The sequence below is a fragment of the Loxodonta africana genome, chromosome 1, assembly GCF_030014295.1.
Source record: "Loxodonta africana isolate mLoxAfr1 chromosome 1, mLoxAfr1.hap2, whole genome shotgun sequence".
In the NCBI taxonomy this organism is placed as follows: Eukaryota; Metazoa; Chordata; class Mammalia; order Proboscidea; family Elephantidae; genus Loxodonta; species Loxodonta africana.
In genome coordinates, this window is record NC_087342.1 from 10982869 (window position 1) to 10999961 (window position 17093).

Genomic DNA, 17093 nt, shown 5'->3' on the forward strand with positions numbered 1-17093 from the left:
TCTGTCCTCATTGTTCAGTGGACATTTTCTGAATTATTTTTGAGGGCCTCAGAGTTCTGCCCTGGTTGTTTTCTGTCTTTCTGCTTTGACAATGGGTACACATTACCTTTTCAATAAAAAATACATTTTAAATAGTTAGAAAAATTAATTCCTGTTGGCAGGACAACCTTCCCATTCAGGTAGCAGCATCATTAAACAGACTCCAGCAGCAGTAGCTCAGAGTTTACTCTCTTCATGCCCCACATCCATACTAGATCTACTCCAGGGCTCCAAGGATATCTGCTTAGAACTACCTACTCATTCATATTCATTTTTTCTTCCTCCCTCCTTCACTTTATTTCAGAAATAGTTCAAGAGGGTTGATGGGAACTTGACACAGATGCTCTAAAACTAAAGCTAATCTAAACGATTTATACTAATTTTCAGAATTCATAAAATTTTTATTATAGGAAACTTACCTTCTGAATTATGCTCTATTCGGACTGTTTTAATTAGTCTTTGCTCCCTGAACACACACTGTAATAACAAGAAGTGTATTCCCAGAGCATGGTGGAAGGTTGGAAGAAGCCAGCCAGTATTTAAAATTAGGTGTGGACAAGGTATACTTCAAACTGGGTCTCGAAATTCCTTTCTGGGAACAAAAATGTGAAGAATCAAACTGTGATAGATAAGAACAGTAATCTGTAACAATAACAGAATAAAAAAAAATGCCTTTTGACATTTGATTAGCATTTGGATAACACCCTACTCCAATTAAGGTAACCTGGCTCTCATCTTAAAAGAAGCAAGATTTCCACACAGATGACTGAAATTAAGATAGCTTAAACCTTATCCACTGTAATGTGCTCTTTTGGAAGATAGATTAGGGGCAGGGAGTACATGGTACCTATAAAAATGGACAGTTGAAAAGCAAGCATTGGTCCTATGTTTCCAAGATGGAGTAGAACTGAGAATCTTGACCAGTCAACATTCATCCCACCTGTTTATCCCAGGGGGATATGTGTATATCCAGTAAAAAGCCATTAAGGTTACCCAACCCATCCCTGGCAATGATCCACGATTTGGGGGCCACCTTCTCAGGTTTACTTGCCTTCTCACCCAGGTTTACCAGCAGCCAGCATTGCTGGGTGCAATTCCAGTCTCATAAGGCTCATGGGGGCTTCGGAGTCATTTAATCTTATCCATGGCTTTTTATCACCTCGTACCCCAAATCTACCATCCATGACCCTTTAAAAAAAATTATTCTACCAGTAAAATTTCCTTCCAGCTACAGTCCCAAGATTTTTTTTCCCTAAGTAAAATTTCCCTTCCAGCTACAGTCCCAAGATTTTTTTGGAAATTCTTCAGGACCCCCTTGAGAAAAACAAAATCAACTGCTGTCCAGTTGATGCTGACTCATGGAGACTCCATGTGTTTCAGAGTAGAACTGGGCTCCACACAGTATTCAATGGCTGTCACCTTTTGGACAGATGGCCAGGCCTTTCTTCCAAGATGCCTCTGGGTGGACTTGAATCACAAACCTTTCAGTTAGTAGTCTGGTGCTTAATTGTTTGTGCTACCCAGGCAGCCTCAAGCCCCTTTTAAGGTTCTTGAAACCCAAATCCACTCTTATGGGTAAAGGGTTAATGCTTTCATAACACAACTTTATTTGGCCTTAATGGGGGGAAGGAAAACAATAAAACTATTGTTTTAATTTCTTTATTTATCAATAGTATCCAAAAAAAATCGGGAATTATAAAAACAAGTTAAATGCAATATAGAAGCCTACTAAATACATTTTACAAACACACAGGCAACAGAAACCTGTTCAAATTCTTTCTTGATGTTTGACTATTTTAAAAGTAGGTGGAAAGGAAAGATGTTCGGAGCTTGGTCCACATGGCTTTATTAGCAGGTGGAAGAGCCCTGCTTTCCAAAACCAGTGATGGAGTCCAGAGTCATGGTATGTAGGAAGGTTTCCATGGACACTGGTCTCAACAGATATGTTTATAAAACCACATGCGCACACAGAGAAAGCCCAAGGAAGCTTGCAGTCTAAGCCCTGTGCTTTTTAGAAGGCTGGAGGAACTGAGCCCAGTTTGATCCAGTTTGTTTGCTCCATGCAAAGCTCTATGCAGGACTCTCCAAACTAGGCTATTCAGCAGCTTTCCATGAATGGCCCTAAGATTATGTGATTCTCCAGCACAGACAACAGCTGCCCTGTCTACACAGAAACAGCAGAACTCAGGAGGAATGTAGATTTGCTCGTGAGAACTCAGTGTTGCTGGGTGGGATAGTCTTGGATGGCAACCACAGTCCTAAATGTGATCGGTGAAGAGACAGCCAGACTTCTGCTTTAAACAAACCCGTTTCCCAACTCTCTCCCTGACAGTGTCCAAGGACTTGTAAACCTTTTGATTAATGTGTGCTGTTGTGAGCTCTCCAAGATGCTTGGACAGGAAGGTACATTTCTGATTGTACAAGCAGGGTTTGAAGTGAGCTTTTAAATGGGATGACACATAAAAAAGCTCAGGATTCTAGAGAAAGTTGTCCTTTCGAAGGAGAACAAGAAAGAATTCCAATTTAGGCACGACAGTTTCTCACCGTTGTCTGTGCGTTACAGCCTACATAAATTTCCTCTGATGGTTTGTAATCTGCTTTCTGTACTGAGTTTTCAGTCCTTGTTATTCCAAATGCATCTTACATACAGTATTGGAGTTGGATTAACCATCACAGAAGCCAGGAGACACAGAGTTCATTGACTTCTTGTCACATTAGTTTTAAGATTTAATTTCCTTTTTTTCCCTCTTGAAATTGGAAACCACTTTTTGTCCTCATCTCTAAAGGGAAAACTATTGCTGTTTACAAGATGAGGTTAAACAGGAAATGAAAACGTGAAGACAAAATGGAGGTTGCTCTCCTTCCCAAGCTCCTCCCAGCCAGGCCTTATGCATGAGGCCTCTACATCACAGTACAACCTGCAGATCTTCCGGACCCAGGTGAAACTCGGTCATCTTGTTTTTGGTTGTCATATAAAAAAGGTTTCATTTGTCTCAAGGAGGAGGAGGAAAATCACAGGAACCTGTCTCCCTCTGGACCAGTGACCAGAACCAGAGAATTTATTCATTTATCAAATCTAAACGTTTATCAAATCCATTTCTACCTGCTCACTGAGGAAACTGAGGCCCAAAGAAGAGTCAGGGAAGAGACAGGGCTGAAGTCACTCTCCTAGTTAGTGGTGGTGGGTCAATTAGCGTATTAGTAGGCTGGGGTATCCTAAGCCCTGCTTAGCTGCATGTATTTCTCATCTCCACCCTTGGGAATACTGATTTGCACTGAACTTCTCAGAATAAACAAAAACAAATTAGCTTTTTGGACCTTGAAAGCTTAGTATGAAGATGTTGCTTCTTCCCCTGGCATCTCTCCGAGGCATCCCCTGATCCTCGGACAGACCGCTGACCCACTGGAAGCCAGTGGAGCAAACTCTGGGCTGCAGCTTGTCCGTGACAAGGTGGGGAGTCTGGGTGATAGGGACCCCTGCCCAAGGAGCACAACACATGAAGGACCCCAAGAGTCTCCCACCTCTGACATGGTAGGACTACTGACAGAAAGTTATAAAAGCTTAATTTCTAGTCAAGAAAATATTAACACAACAACAATAATATAATGATAATAACTGAAAAATGAAGTCAACTTGCAAAAAAAAAAAAAAAAAAAGAGTGTTTGACAGAAAAATAGCACCTTTGGTAAAATGTGTTTTTGGAAATTTGGTTAGCTCTCTAAGGGGCTCAAAGTAGGCAAGTATCTGCATCATTTGGGTGTGCCTTCTCAGAAGCTCCATCCAGATCTGAGGGATGCTGGGAAACCAGCCAGATGGGTGCGGAGCTAGAGGCAGAGGTTGGCGTTCTGTCATGCTGACGGCAGTGGGGAGTAGCTGGACACAGAATGTGTTCCTCTCCATTGAGCTTCTCAAACCTGTCTCCTAGGGACAGCCTGAGAAGATCTCTTGGGCACTGCCTGCCCTCCCTGCAGCATGTTTAGAGCTGCAGAGGACCAGAAGGGGTTCCGACCTGGGTCTGCTCCTCTCCCAACCACGAGGCAGTTTCCTTACCACCTCCAGCCCCCGAGCACCATTTACAGTTTCTCTCAAAGCACTCTGAGAGATGAAGTCTATGGCCCTTCCCCTCTTGGCCAGACACCCCCATTTCCTTTATTGCAAAACAAATAAACAAAATAAAACTCATTGTTATACAAGCAAACACTGGTGATTTGGCGATTGTAGCAGACACTTGCGTATACTGGACTCAGCGCTGAAGTAGAAGGGAAGGTGCCGGCTCCAGACACCATTCCCAGATTCCCCCTCATTAGATCTCTTTGGTGCTCACTCTCTTGGTCTTTTCAGCTGTTTCCTATAAGAAGTAATAGAAAATAATCATTATGAAAATAAAAAAAACATCTTTTGCACGTATCTAGTCGTTGACAGGTATTTGCTTATCGTGCTGGATTTTACTGCTGTCTCTCCACGGACAATGAGCAACTTGAGGGCAAAGACTATGCCTTATCCATGACTCTCCTGTACCCAGCACAGTGCCTGGAATACAAGAGCTGCTTTCTCAATTAAGACCTGACTCCATTTGAACTTGTATAAAACAAGTAGATGAAACATTTTAATCCCCATTTTAAGGATGAAGAAAAAGATACTAAGTGGAAGGGCTATGAGATGCTCTGAATCCAAGTCTAGAGAAGTTTTAACAGCAATGAACTCTGGGGGCAGGCTGTCTGAACTTGAGTCATGACCTTGGGCATATTACGAAGATTTTCTGTGCCTCGGTGTCTTCAACTATAAAATGATAGTAATAGTAGCACCACTTCTTATAATAGTGTTAGGCATATTTCTCCAAAGAAGATACATAAATGGCCAATAAGCACATGAAAGGTTGCTCAACATCATAAGTCGCTACCCATATCCATTGCCGTCAAGTCGATTCCAACTCATAGCGACCCTACAGGACAGAATAGAGCTGCCCCATAAAGTTTCCAAGGAGCGCCTGGTGGATTCGAACTGCCGACCTTTTGGTTAGCAGCTATAGCACTTAACCACTATACCACCAGAGTTTCCAAATCACTAGGGAAGTGGAAATCAAAACCACAATGAAACCACAATGAAATACCACTTTGCATCCACCAGGATGGCTAAAATAAAAAAGATGAATAACAAGTGTTGGCAAGGATGTGGAAAAGTTAAAATCCTAATACACTGCTGGTGGAATGCAAAACAGTGCAGCTACTTTGGGAAATAGTCTGGCAGTTCCTCAAAACACAAAATACGCAGGTACCATATGACCCAGAAATTCCATTCCTAGGTATATATGCCCAAGAGAATTGAAAATATATGCCTCTACGAAAACTTGTATAGGAAATGTTCATAGCAACACCGTTCATAATTGCTAATCCAAACATCTACCAAATAGTGAATGGATAAATAGAATGTGGTATATCCGTACAATGGAATATTATTCAGCCATAAAAAGGAACGCAGTGCCAACTAATGCTACAAAATGGATGAATTTTGGAAACATTATGTTAAGGGAAAGAAGCTAGACAAAAGGCCACATATCACATGGTTCCATTTCTATGAAACGTCCAGAATAGACAAATCTATAGAGTCGGAAAATAGATTAGTGTTTGCCCAGGGCTGGGGAAGGAGAGAATAGGGAGTGACTGCTAATGGATATCGGGTTTCCTTTTGGGGTAATAAAAATGTTTTGGAATTAGATTGTGGTATTGAGTGCATAACTGGGTGAATATACTAAAAGCCACTGAATTGACTGTTCAGATGGGTGAATTTTATGGTATGTGAATTACACACCAATTAAAAAAAATTCAAGAGAAAAAAAAAAAAACCCAACAGTGCCTGGATCTAGCAGGCACTGCTGGGGCCCCACCCATGACCTCCTTGCCCTTAACATTTCCATGTGCACTGGCATGGCTTCTTACTGCCACTGCCTGCACCTCTTTGCCTGAGGGCTTTCTCTGGCTGCCAGCGCTGCTCTGCCCACACATCCTAGCAGGCCAGGAATGCCAGGGAAGTAAGGTTTCCCGGTAGCAACCCTCACGGCTGACGCAAGTTGTTGTTTAAATACCCTGGGTCCTTTCCTCCTCAGGTAGTCAGTCACTCTGTTCCCAGAGCTCCCCAAGGGGGTCAATTTCCACTGCCCCACAGTGGTAACCTGCTGGAGTCCACCCTCTTTATTGCTTTCTTCCCTTCCTGGGCTCATTCCTCAGTTCCCCTTCGAGTGTTTCCTGGGATTGCTTCCCAAATAAACTATTTGTACTTGAATGGACTGACAAACAGTGGCTACAACAATTGGCTCAAGCATAGCAACGACTGCAAGGTTGGCACAGGGCTGGGCAGTGTTTCGTTCTGCTGTACGTAGGGTCGCTATGAGTCGGAACCAACTCGATGGCACCTAACAACAGGGCCTGAATCCTAATGTCAGGGTCCTCTTCTGAAGGAACTCACATAAAACAGAGGCACTTAACGGTGTTAACTATTACAACTCGATCTCCACTGTGTACTCTCACACATTCTCCACCCTAAATGAAAGAAACACCTAATAAGCTTTTTTATTCTTTTATAGGGCTGTACGCATCAGGAGACTCAAGACTGTTGAAATATGAGAAAACAAAAGATTACATTTCCTCTTCTGCTTAAAAAACTGACATACAGTGTCTACAGTATCGGTGACAATAGTGACAAAATGTATATGAAGAATAATCAATAAATATGAGAAACTGTTATTAACAGTTCTTTATATTCATGCCAAATATTTTATCTCAACAGTTCAGCAGTTCTTGTGACCATTATATTCCTTACACACTTATGTGTCAGAGGGAAGGCTTGTATTTCTAGACCTAGTCTACAGACAGGCCATCTAAAGGATAATATCCATTCTTAAAACTACACAGTAAGTCTGGGAAAATGGATCCAGGAACCCAGCATGTCCATGTGTTCTCTAGGTGCTTAGCATAGTATCTCAGTGGATCACTAAGGACCTTGCCCCCAAAGAGGCCTCTCAACTGAACGACATAGAACTGAACAGAATTCTTAATTATTCTCTCAAAAATCTCTAGGAAGGAGAACTTCTAAGTTCCCTGTGCTTATCATTCCCAGGCTGTTTTCTAGCCAGCATGACCGTTAACTTCAATCCTTTCTGCTGCAGTCCAAATCCACTAATTCCAGGCTCACTGAGTGCTGGCTATGTCCCAGGCCCTGTGCCAGATGCAGGGCACACTGGTGACCAAGTCACAGGGCCTGCCCTCAAGGAGCTCTTAGTTTTCAGGCCTGGGCACTGGTCAGGACAGGGAATAGTAATACTCCTTTGCACCAGGCTCATGTGCAAACCACTTCCACAGCATTTACAAACCACGCGGTTGATTCTTACTTAAGCAGCAACTCACAAAGTTGTAACCTACAACTGCTGGTCTGTGCGCCCTTCGAGGACTCCATCACGGAACTATCTGTATCATGGTTTGATACAGATAATGGGATAGTATCATTTAAGACCTACTGTGTTGGGCAAAGCGTGTCTTCTTGGTATCCCTGGGCACCAGGCGGCTACTGAGTGGTGCGAGACCAGCACGGAGGCTGCCACTCACCTGGTGCTTTTGGAGCTCCTGGACGTATCTGGTCATCCCCTCCTCTGTGTGGGTCTGGGACCCCTTCTGATTCTTTCCTGCAAAAAAAAAAAGCAGGGCTCAGAGCAGTAGTGACTGTGGGAATCCAGTTAGCAATCCCACCAAGACCTGTCTTCTAAATTCTCAATTAGATTGCCCAGTTAAGCTATCGGAGAGGTGGAGTACCCTCATTTCTCTGCATATGAAAACCTGAAGTGTCCAGTGCTGCTGATACTTCCAAGGCAACGCACCGTAAACGAAACAATCTTGCTCCCTCCCACCACCACCACCCTACTCTTCTCTGGCCTCTGTCCTGAGTGCCTCCTTTAAGTGCTCCCAGCACACCCACGCCAGGGATTGGTCATGCAGAAAAAGCTATGGGAAAACCTGGATCCTGATTCAGGAGAGTCCTCTGAGATATTGATACTCAACCGTTCACAGGGCCTCCTAACTTCCTGGAGAACGTTTACAGGTACAATTGCCTAGGTTCAGGCCACAGAGACTCTGATTTCACTGATGTGAGGCAGGGTCTGGGCACCAGGATTTTTTAAAGGCTCTCTAGGTGATGCTAACATGCAATCAGGGTTGACAACCACTGCATTGCCCAAATGTAGACAGTGATTTAAAAAAAACAAAAACACCACATAGTAGACATCTTAAAAACACAGGTTCCCAAGCTGCTTTTTTGTAATCAGGGTTGACAACCACTGCATTGCCCAAATGTAGACAATGATTTAAAAAAACAAAAACACCCACATAGTAGATGTCTTAAAAATACAGGGTTCCCAAGCTGCTTTTTTGCAAATCCTGATTCAGCAGGTTTGGGATGGAGCTCAGGAACCTGTATGTTGATCAAGCATAATGGCTATTGTTAGCAAACTCTGATAGGACATGTCTTCCTGACATCGACGTCAATCTGCTCCGCACAAGCAGTTTCCAGTGGCTCTGGCACCATTTGGCTTCTCATCCTGATACCCTTTCCTGTTTGCTTCGTTTGAGTTTGTGATTTAAGACCAGACTGCTCACTTTCCAGTACTGACCTGAAAATCCCTTGAAATAATGCAAAAAACATTCTTGTCAAGTCGATTCTGACTCATAGCGATCCTATAGGACAGAGGCACCACAGAGTTTTCATGGAACAGCTGGTGGATTCGAACTGCCAACCCTTCGGTTACCAACCAAGCTTTTAACCACTTCACCACCCAGGGCTCCTGGAATAGCACCTCTTAACTTCCTTTTAGATCCATGGCCTGTACACCAAGACCTGCTCAGGTCCCTGAAGCACCACCATCTGGATTGTTCTTTATACCCATGTGTAACTTTGAACTTGGGCCATCTAGATGGGTAGTCCAGGCCTGTGTGACTGTGGAAAAGGTCACTGGCCCATGGAGGTGATTATTTGGTTTTTGTCTGAAGCATGTGGTAGGGCTTATTATCCACATGACCATGATTAGGGCTCTGTAAACCCGCTATATACCAACTACCTGTGTCTTGGAAATGAAAGAGTACTTTTACAAAGTCAGAAAAGGAGCAGTTAGGTGTGGTGAGCCACGCCCTCCAGTCTGTCTTGTGAAGTCAGGCACCAGGAACACAACAGGAAGAACACAGGATGCCTCCTGGTAAGGCAGGCTGGGCCACTGTTTTGAGATGTTCTCTGATAGCTTCAGTAGCTGCTGTGTGCTTGGTCTGAGTACTGTGGTTTGGTCTTGACTCCCAGCAACTTCTAGGAATTTCTAGAGTCTAAACAGCTTTTCTGCTCCTTCACTTGTCCCTAAAGATCGGTTGGCCTCCTTTCTCCCCACACTGAGAACAGTTATGGTCCTAGGCAGCGGGGCACTGGCAAGCCCCTGGTTAGTACTGGATTCCATTTACACAGCTGGTGTTTCCTGGCTCCTTGCCTAGAAGAACTTTTCCTGGGCTCTGGACCGCTGTCTTCCGGTTATCATCTTACCTGACTTTCTTAGACATAATCTTAGGTACTAGTCTCCTCTTTCTTGCCTCAGTTGACTTCTTAAGATGTAACTTTACATTCACCCCACTGGTGTAAACTTTGGGCCTGGTTCCTTCTAACTGACCCATCTTCCAAAACCCAATGTGACCCTCCATTCTGGGCTTGACTTTAACACCTTTCTCTTTCTTGCTTCCAATCTGAAAAGTTCCTGGTTCTTTGATGAGACTTGGCTTTGGTTCAGTAGTCCCTCATCATAGCCCCAAGAGCTTGATGGAAGCCCAGAGGCTTCAACATACCCTTCAGCTCTGCATTGGCCCCAGTTTCCCTCTGACACCTCTATCTTCCCATTCCACCACTGCCCATGTCTTGACTTTCCCTATGTTTAGAATTATCCAATTCTGTTACTTCAAAGAGCACTGAAGAACATTTTTCCTTTTTCCACTCGGCATGGCAAAGGGTTGTCATTTTGTCTTCCAACCACCTAAGTCTTCTACATAAAGTGTTTCCTCAGGTGTCATAAGGATTATGTGGGTTACTACGGAAAGTGCTTAGAAGAGTGACTGCCATAGTTAACACTAAATAATTGTTCGTTTTCATCATCATCATCATCATCATTCCAATCTCTTATCAATATTTACTCTTGCCCTGGAACTATGTCTTCTTTCATGCCAAGCCTCTGGAATAATTTTTTAACTTAAGGCATCCAGGGTAAGTGCTTCGCCCTTAGGGCTGCCCACTGGGATCTTCGAAATTACAAGTCTGAGTCTGTCATTTCTCTCGTGTTCTTTGCTCCCAAACACTGCAGTTTTCTGCATCACCCCCACACTGACTTCTCTAATGGTGATTTCATGAAGGGCGCTCTCTCCCTGCTATTCTTTCTTTCTGCTCAAGGCACAGCTCACCGTCACAGGTCATGGCCGTGCAGACCCAGTTTCCACAGGCACAGACACAGCGGTTACAGTCCACCTCGGTCTCAGCTCCATCTGCATAGGTCTCATCCTCCAGGGCACACTCTGGTGCATCAGAAAAAAGGGGCAACAGTTTTAATTGTGAAGGTGGGACACCTTACCCTTTTCCCAGACAAGACCCGCTTATCCCTCAGAGGTGCTATATCTGAGCAAACATCATCATCAACCCAACGATTATGGACCCTAACTTCACTGTGGAGATAAGGGGCTGGGGTACAGTTTAGAACTGTGCGAAGGGGATTGACCCAGGAAGTTCTGGAAAACTCTATCAATCCTCTCTATTGTGGCCCCAAAATGCCCCCACCCCTTATAATTCCCTATATTTCTTAGGTTAAGGTGAGGGAAGCATACTCTTCTCTGGAGGGTTGAAAGACGGGTTGAGGCACTTAAGGAACTCTTGGAAGCTGAGTTTCCAGTCAGCATTTTCATCAGACAGTTCGATGAGAGCATCAACACAGAGTCCTCTGAAATAAAATAGGAAAAAAGTGTCAGTAAGACCTCGGCTCCACTCATGAGGCAAAGGAATTAAACATCAGGATGTCCTTGCTATCATGTACATCTGAGGTCTCTGCAGAAAGTCAAAAGGTGACTATTAATCAAAATGCTTCCTTCCACACTGACCTCCCACAACCATTCCCATCCTGACTACTATGAGCAACAAACCTTCCATTTGTTAGGCTGCATGTTGGATCACTCAAACTGTTCAAATGTTCCTCCCAGGACAACCAATGTGTCTCAGTGGTTTTTAACACCTTGACTGACAAATATTTTCATTACCTGTACACTTTTCACTAGCAATTGCCTTTGTCTATGGTATAAGGGTCAAGTAGGAAAATCAAAACAGAGGAGATATGAATGGATGACATGACAGCAACATGCGATTTGAAGGAATACGTGGCCCAAGCATGAGTCACCATCATCACTGTTGTAGAAGTGGGATGAAGAGGTCTTTCAGAACAGTTTTCCAGAACACCAGCTCCATCGTTCCCTTCAGCCTGGGTTTGAGCCCTGGCTTCACCACTCACTACCCAAATGGCCCTGAGCTAGTTATTCAATGTCACTGAGCCTGTTCCCTCATTTGTAAAATGAGAACAAGAAGCCCACCTTCACTGGGCTACTGTGTAAATCAAACATTGCTAAAAAATGATTAAATTGCAGTACTTTAGGTTCTAAAAACATCAAGGATTTGCAGATCAGATACTTTAAGGTTGTGGACTATGATTACAAAAGAATGCTTTGGTGGTATCATTTGGATAAAGAAAAAAAAATGGCTGCACAACTTGAAAAATGCAACCCAACGTCACTGAAGCATACACGTGGAAACTGATTAAATGTTTTGTGTGTTCCTATCTGTATTTCACTCTAATAAAAAAAGAAATAAGCCTCGTAGAAGGTGGACTTTGTCCTTTGTACTTCTTTTGAACAAAAGTGGTGCTTTTCCTCTTTTTAATGCTTGCTCATGAGCTGCAACCAAACCAGAAGTTTCTTAGGGGTTAATTTTTATTACTGTTCACCAGGAATAAAATAAAACCAGGACAAGTGAGAGACATATTCACATTCATAACAATTAGTAATCCTTCTATGAAATAGCACTGACTACCTTAAAAATCAGAATTAATATTATATTAGACCTACAGTTAAATAATACATTAATGTAATTTCTTCAGAAAAAATTATAGAAGATGGCTCAGGAGCTTACGTAACTTTACTCTGTTGTGATCTTGTTAATTTGTTTTAAAATTACATTCTTTCTACTCTTTGCAAGACTTGGCCAAAAACAATAATTGTTTCATCAGATACTGATGTTTAATACGTTAGTTCAAATGTGAACCAAAGATTGGCACTGGTGGCTCTTCTGTAGATAGAAAGGGGTTCAGATCTCCTCTCCTACCCAGCCTTCCCCTCGTCGGCCACTCCCTGATCCCCTAGCCCTACTCACCTAAGCAGCTTATTGTTCTCCTGGTCTACATAGGTGCTAATGTTGATGGCGGTTTCATTCTGCTCCACAAATTTCAGGAATTCACTGGAGTCCAAGTGAGAATCACCATTATCAAAGTTCTAGAAAACAGATGAAGAGATCTTTCAGGTTCAAAGATTTGTAGGACCCCAGTTCCATCACTGACCCCTCAGCCACCTCTGGTTCACCATTTTCTTGTCAGGTTCCACACCTGCCCTTGCCTCGCCTGAGAGAACTACAGCAACGAAGGTGTGAGTCCCTGGGGCATCCAGAGAAAGTACATGTGCCCCAAGGTGAGAGTGAAAGTGCCTAGCAGAGACCACTGAGGTCCCTTCAGCCTAGCAGAGGCCACTGAGGTCCCTTCAGCCTAGCAGAGACCACTGAGGTCCCTTCAGCCTAGCAGAGACCACTGAGGTCCCTTCAGCCTAGCAGAGACCACTGAGGTCCCTTCAGCCTAGCAGAGACCACTGAGGTCCCTTCAGCCTAGCAGAGACCACTGAGGTCCCTTCAGCCTAGCAGAGACCACTGAGGTCCCTTCAGCCTAGCAGAGACCACTGAGGTCCCTTCAGCCTAGCAGAGACCACTGAGGTCCCTTCAGCCTAGCAGAGACCACTGAGGTCCCTTCAGCCTAGCAGAGACCACTGAGGTCCCTTCAGCCTAGCAGAGACCACTGAGGTCCCTTCAGCCTAGCAGAGACCACTGAGGTCCCTTCAGCCTAGCAGAGACCACTGAGGTCCCTTCAGCCTAGCAGAGACCACTGAGGTCCCTTCAGCCTAGCAGAGACCACTGAGGTCCCTTCAGCCTAGCAGAGACCACTGAGGTCCCTTCAGCCTAGCAGAGACCACTGAGGTCCCTTCAGCCTAGCAGAGACCACTGAGGTCCCTTCAGCCTAGCAGAGACCACTGAGGTCCCTTCAGCCTAGCAGAGACCACTGAGGTCCCTTCAGCCTAGCAGAGACCACTGAGGTCCTTTCAAGTCTAGACCCTACTCAGGAGGGCAGGCTGTACAGAGGCCTGAGCTGCCCAAGCAGCCTGGTGTGCCCAACACTATACTATAGACATCCTCAACTTTGTCTTTGGGTTTAAACCACCCACCACACCATGTTTTCCAACGCTGATGATCAAACAATTAAAAAAAAAACCCCAAACCTGTTGCCATTGAGTTAATTCCAACTCATAGCAATCCTATAAGACAGAGTAGAAGTGCAACAAAGGGTTTCCAAGGACTGGCTGGTGGATTTGAACTGCTGACCTTTTGGTTACCAGCCAAGCTTTTAACCGCTGCACCACCAGGGCTCCAATCAAGCAATAGCAGAGTCTAAAGCTATGAATCAGAATCTCTGTGCTGGAGCCCAGGGTGTGCATTTCTAACAAGTTCCTGAGAAGCAAGGACGCAGGTGACCCTCAGAAGTCCCTTTGGGAGTTACTGGACCATTTCTTGCTGTATGGCTTCCAGCCTCCCTGCCTTGCTGTCACCGCTCCACTTTCACACTGTGGCCACATCATCGAGAAGTCATACATAGGCAAAGGCCCCGAATCAACAACAGCAGGTGGAGGTGCTGCCGTGCCCCACTGCTCTGCCCCATGCTGTGGGCCCACTGCAGATGTGTGCCTAGCTCCTCGATTACTCAGCACAGGCTGTCCTTAATGACCAAGGTGGCATCCCATGAGTACGGGGTGAGGGCGGAGTGAGCTCAGGTGTTGTTCTCTCTTTAGCAAGATGCTAAACTGAGACTTCAGCCATCTAGGACGATGCTGGATGCCCAGGCTCCATCTGCAGGAGGAGGGTATTAATTTCAAGGCTCTGATCAAATTTCAAGCTGGATACTGCTACTCTCCTAAATAATTCCAATGGCTTTTTCCCCAAAATTCTTTCTCCGTGCTGCCTCATCCTGCTGCCCTGGGAGATGGTCAGCATCCCCATGCCACTGTCACGATGGCTCCCCAGACAGTACAAGGGTTTCTGGAAGAAAAGCTGCCCAGGTTTCTAAGTAGCAGGAAAAGACGCAGCTACCAATGAGCCTCTCGTTACTGTCATGCCTTACCGGCATTCCATCCCAAGGTTGTAAATTTCTCCATAGTACAATGATAAAAAACCAAAACCCATTGTCGTCGAGTCAATTCCAACTCTTAGTGACCCTATAGGACAGATTAGAACTGTCCCATATGGTTTCCAAGGAGCGCTGGGTGAATTCGAACTGCCGACCTTTTGGTTAGCTGCCAAGCTCTTAACCACTGCACCACCAGGGCTCTGTACAATGCCAGGTGCTTAGAACATAATCATATAGGCCTTTGTTTGGTCCTATTTATCATTCTTGCCCTAATTCCTAGGAACAAGTCTCAGATGTTCTCTAGTCACCTTACATCCACCCCACAGAAATCTCCTTAAGTATCCACCTTGTGAAGTCTTAATCGGCTGATGGGGAGGAAGTTAAGTTTGGTCAGGTGCCATTGTTAGGAGCACAAAACTTTCTAAAGTCCAAATGTTGCATCAGTTGGACAGACTGGAGTGACCCTTATAGACCCAGACACCATCAGGGTCTGATGACAGGCTGAGTGCAGTGAGAGGACAGTCCATCGGTGGCTGGAGGCCCAGGGTCAGAGGGCACCAGTGGGCACCCTGTACCTGATGACTGCGGCCCAGGCAGCTCTCAAAGGCAGTACTGAGTGTACATACTCCACATTCAATGTGGCCAGAGTCCAGAAAGGCCTGGGGCTGCCAGGAGTTTCCAGCTGCCGGCATTAAGGGCCCAAATGGGCCTCCCCCGACCAAATCTGTATGTGGGCACAGAGGTCTGGTGCTTGCCCCCAGAACAGCCTGAAATGCCTGGTGGACCTACCTGCCTATGGGGTCATGATCTCGGACCATAAAGCAACCTAATTCACTTGGCCTCTGCGCAGCGAACCAGTGACAAAGGCCTAGCATATACCTGTATTTCCCATATTTTCCATATTTGAGGTAACACTTTCTTCTACGTCATTATAAGGTTGTGGAAAGGCAGAAAGATGCGTTACGAGACTCATGCTTGGGGCTAACCGTTATGTCTTTAAAGACTGTTCAGAAAGGATAGGCTGAGTCAGGCTGAGCTTCACTCACACACAGCAGCTGGCACAATGGGGGACGCGATATTGGCTAAGGGAGAAAAGAAGCCTGCCTCCAGTTATAGCTCTGGACACCAGGATTCTGCCACCAGGAGTCACAGAGAGAGAGAGAGAGAGAGACAGAGAGGCTCTGTGTGTGTGTGTGTGTGTGTGTGTATGTGTGTACCTGAAAGGCTGCGGTCTTCTTCATCTTGTCATGCGTTCATCTAAGAAACAGTGACTGAACCACCAAAGTTAGACTTTGGCCATCTCCAAATTCTGATTAAATTTGCTTTTCAACAAATTTTGATACAAGAAATGGGACAGCTGGGCTGGGCAGCAATTCACTGGCTCAGAAACAGTGTCTGAGTATACAATCCATTACCAGCGGGCAGCTGCTGAATATGGTGGGAGGGAGCCTTCCCTTGAAGACAGCATCATACAGGACCCTGATAAGCATCAGAGTAGAAGGCAAAACCCCCTATTTTCTCCTGAAAGGCACTGCTGGCAAGTCTGGAAGAACACATGTCCTGTTTGTCAGTCATGACCAAGCTTTCTTAGTTGGGCGTGAAATGCCCTGGAGAAAAGCTACTCTCTCAAAGGGCCTTAAGGTTTTCAGGTAGGAGCCTGCTGGAGCGAGATACTGCTGGGGGAGTTGGGCGTGAAATGCCCTGGAGAAAAGCTACTCTCTCAAAGGGCCTTAAGGTTTTCAGGTAGGAGCCTGCTGGAGCGAGATACTGCTGGGAGAGTTGGGTGTGAAATGCCCTGGAGAAAAGCTACTCTCTCAAAGGGCCTTAAGGTTTTCAGGTAGGAGCCTGCTGGAGCAAGATACTGCTGGGGGAGGTGGAGATGTGGGAAAGGGAATGTAGGGAATCAAATCTAATAGCAGGTGTCAGTGATACCTGTGGCAGGGTGCCACCAAAGGGCCACACGAATGGTTACCAGGTCCCCAGGGCCCCTCGGGAGGAGTGGTCCTGCACTGTAATAACTGTGGCAAAGTCACTGCTCACCACAGACCCTGCAGAGCTGCTCACTCGGCTTTTCAAAAACCACGTTAAGTTACCCTTTGCTCCTGCCTCTCCTGGCTCAACAATATGATGTGTTTTGTTGTAGAAGGGGGACTGCCTCCAAAGGGCTCTGGGATGTGGCAGTGGTGGAGACAGGCAATGGAGAAAAGGGCTGAGAGCTTACCCCTCCACCCAGGTGCTTCCAAAAACCTGGACTCCTGAGACATAATTTTGACCACAGAGAGAAATCTCCATTTCAAAGCAGCACAACCGAAATCTTAACTGAGCAAATATCCTATTTCAACTCCACCCAGTATTTCTCCTTTCGTGGTGTCCACAACCAATGTCAGTTAGAAAGAGGAGTCCATTGAACAGACTTGTGTTGACCATATTTGGTGGCCTCAGAGCTACCCAGATGCCTCTCACCTGTTGGGAGCTGCTCCTGAGTCCTGGCTGGGTAGGCTCTGGGGCATC

The 17093-nt window shown here is 45.3% G+C and overlaps 1 protein-coding gene across 1 annotated transcript in view; it reads right to left on the reverse strand.

Moving 5' to 3' along the window:
• Positions 1–1682: 1682 nt before the first annotated feature.
• Positions 1683–17093, reverse strand: part of FSTL1 (follistatin like 1) — a 62402-nt gene continuing 46991 nt past the window's right edge. Inside the window, exons 7-11 of the mRNA XM_010592931.3 lie at positions 12515–12633; positions 10927–11039; positions 10510–10620; positions 7639–7715; positions 1683–4388 (exon numbers count right to left, since the gene is read on the reverse strand). Of these exons, the coding sequence (XP_010591233.1) occupies positions 4344–4388; positions 7639–7715; positions 10510–10620; positions 10927–11039; positions 12515–12633 (465 nt within the window). The 3' untranslated portion in view covers positions 1683–4343. The remainder of the gene's footprint in view (positions 4389–7638; positions 7716–10509; positions 10621–10926; positions 11040–12514; positions 12634–17093) is intronic.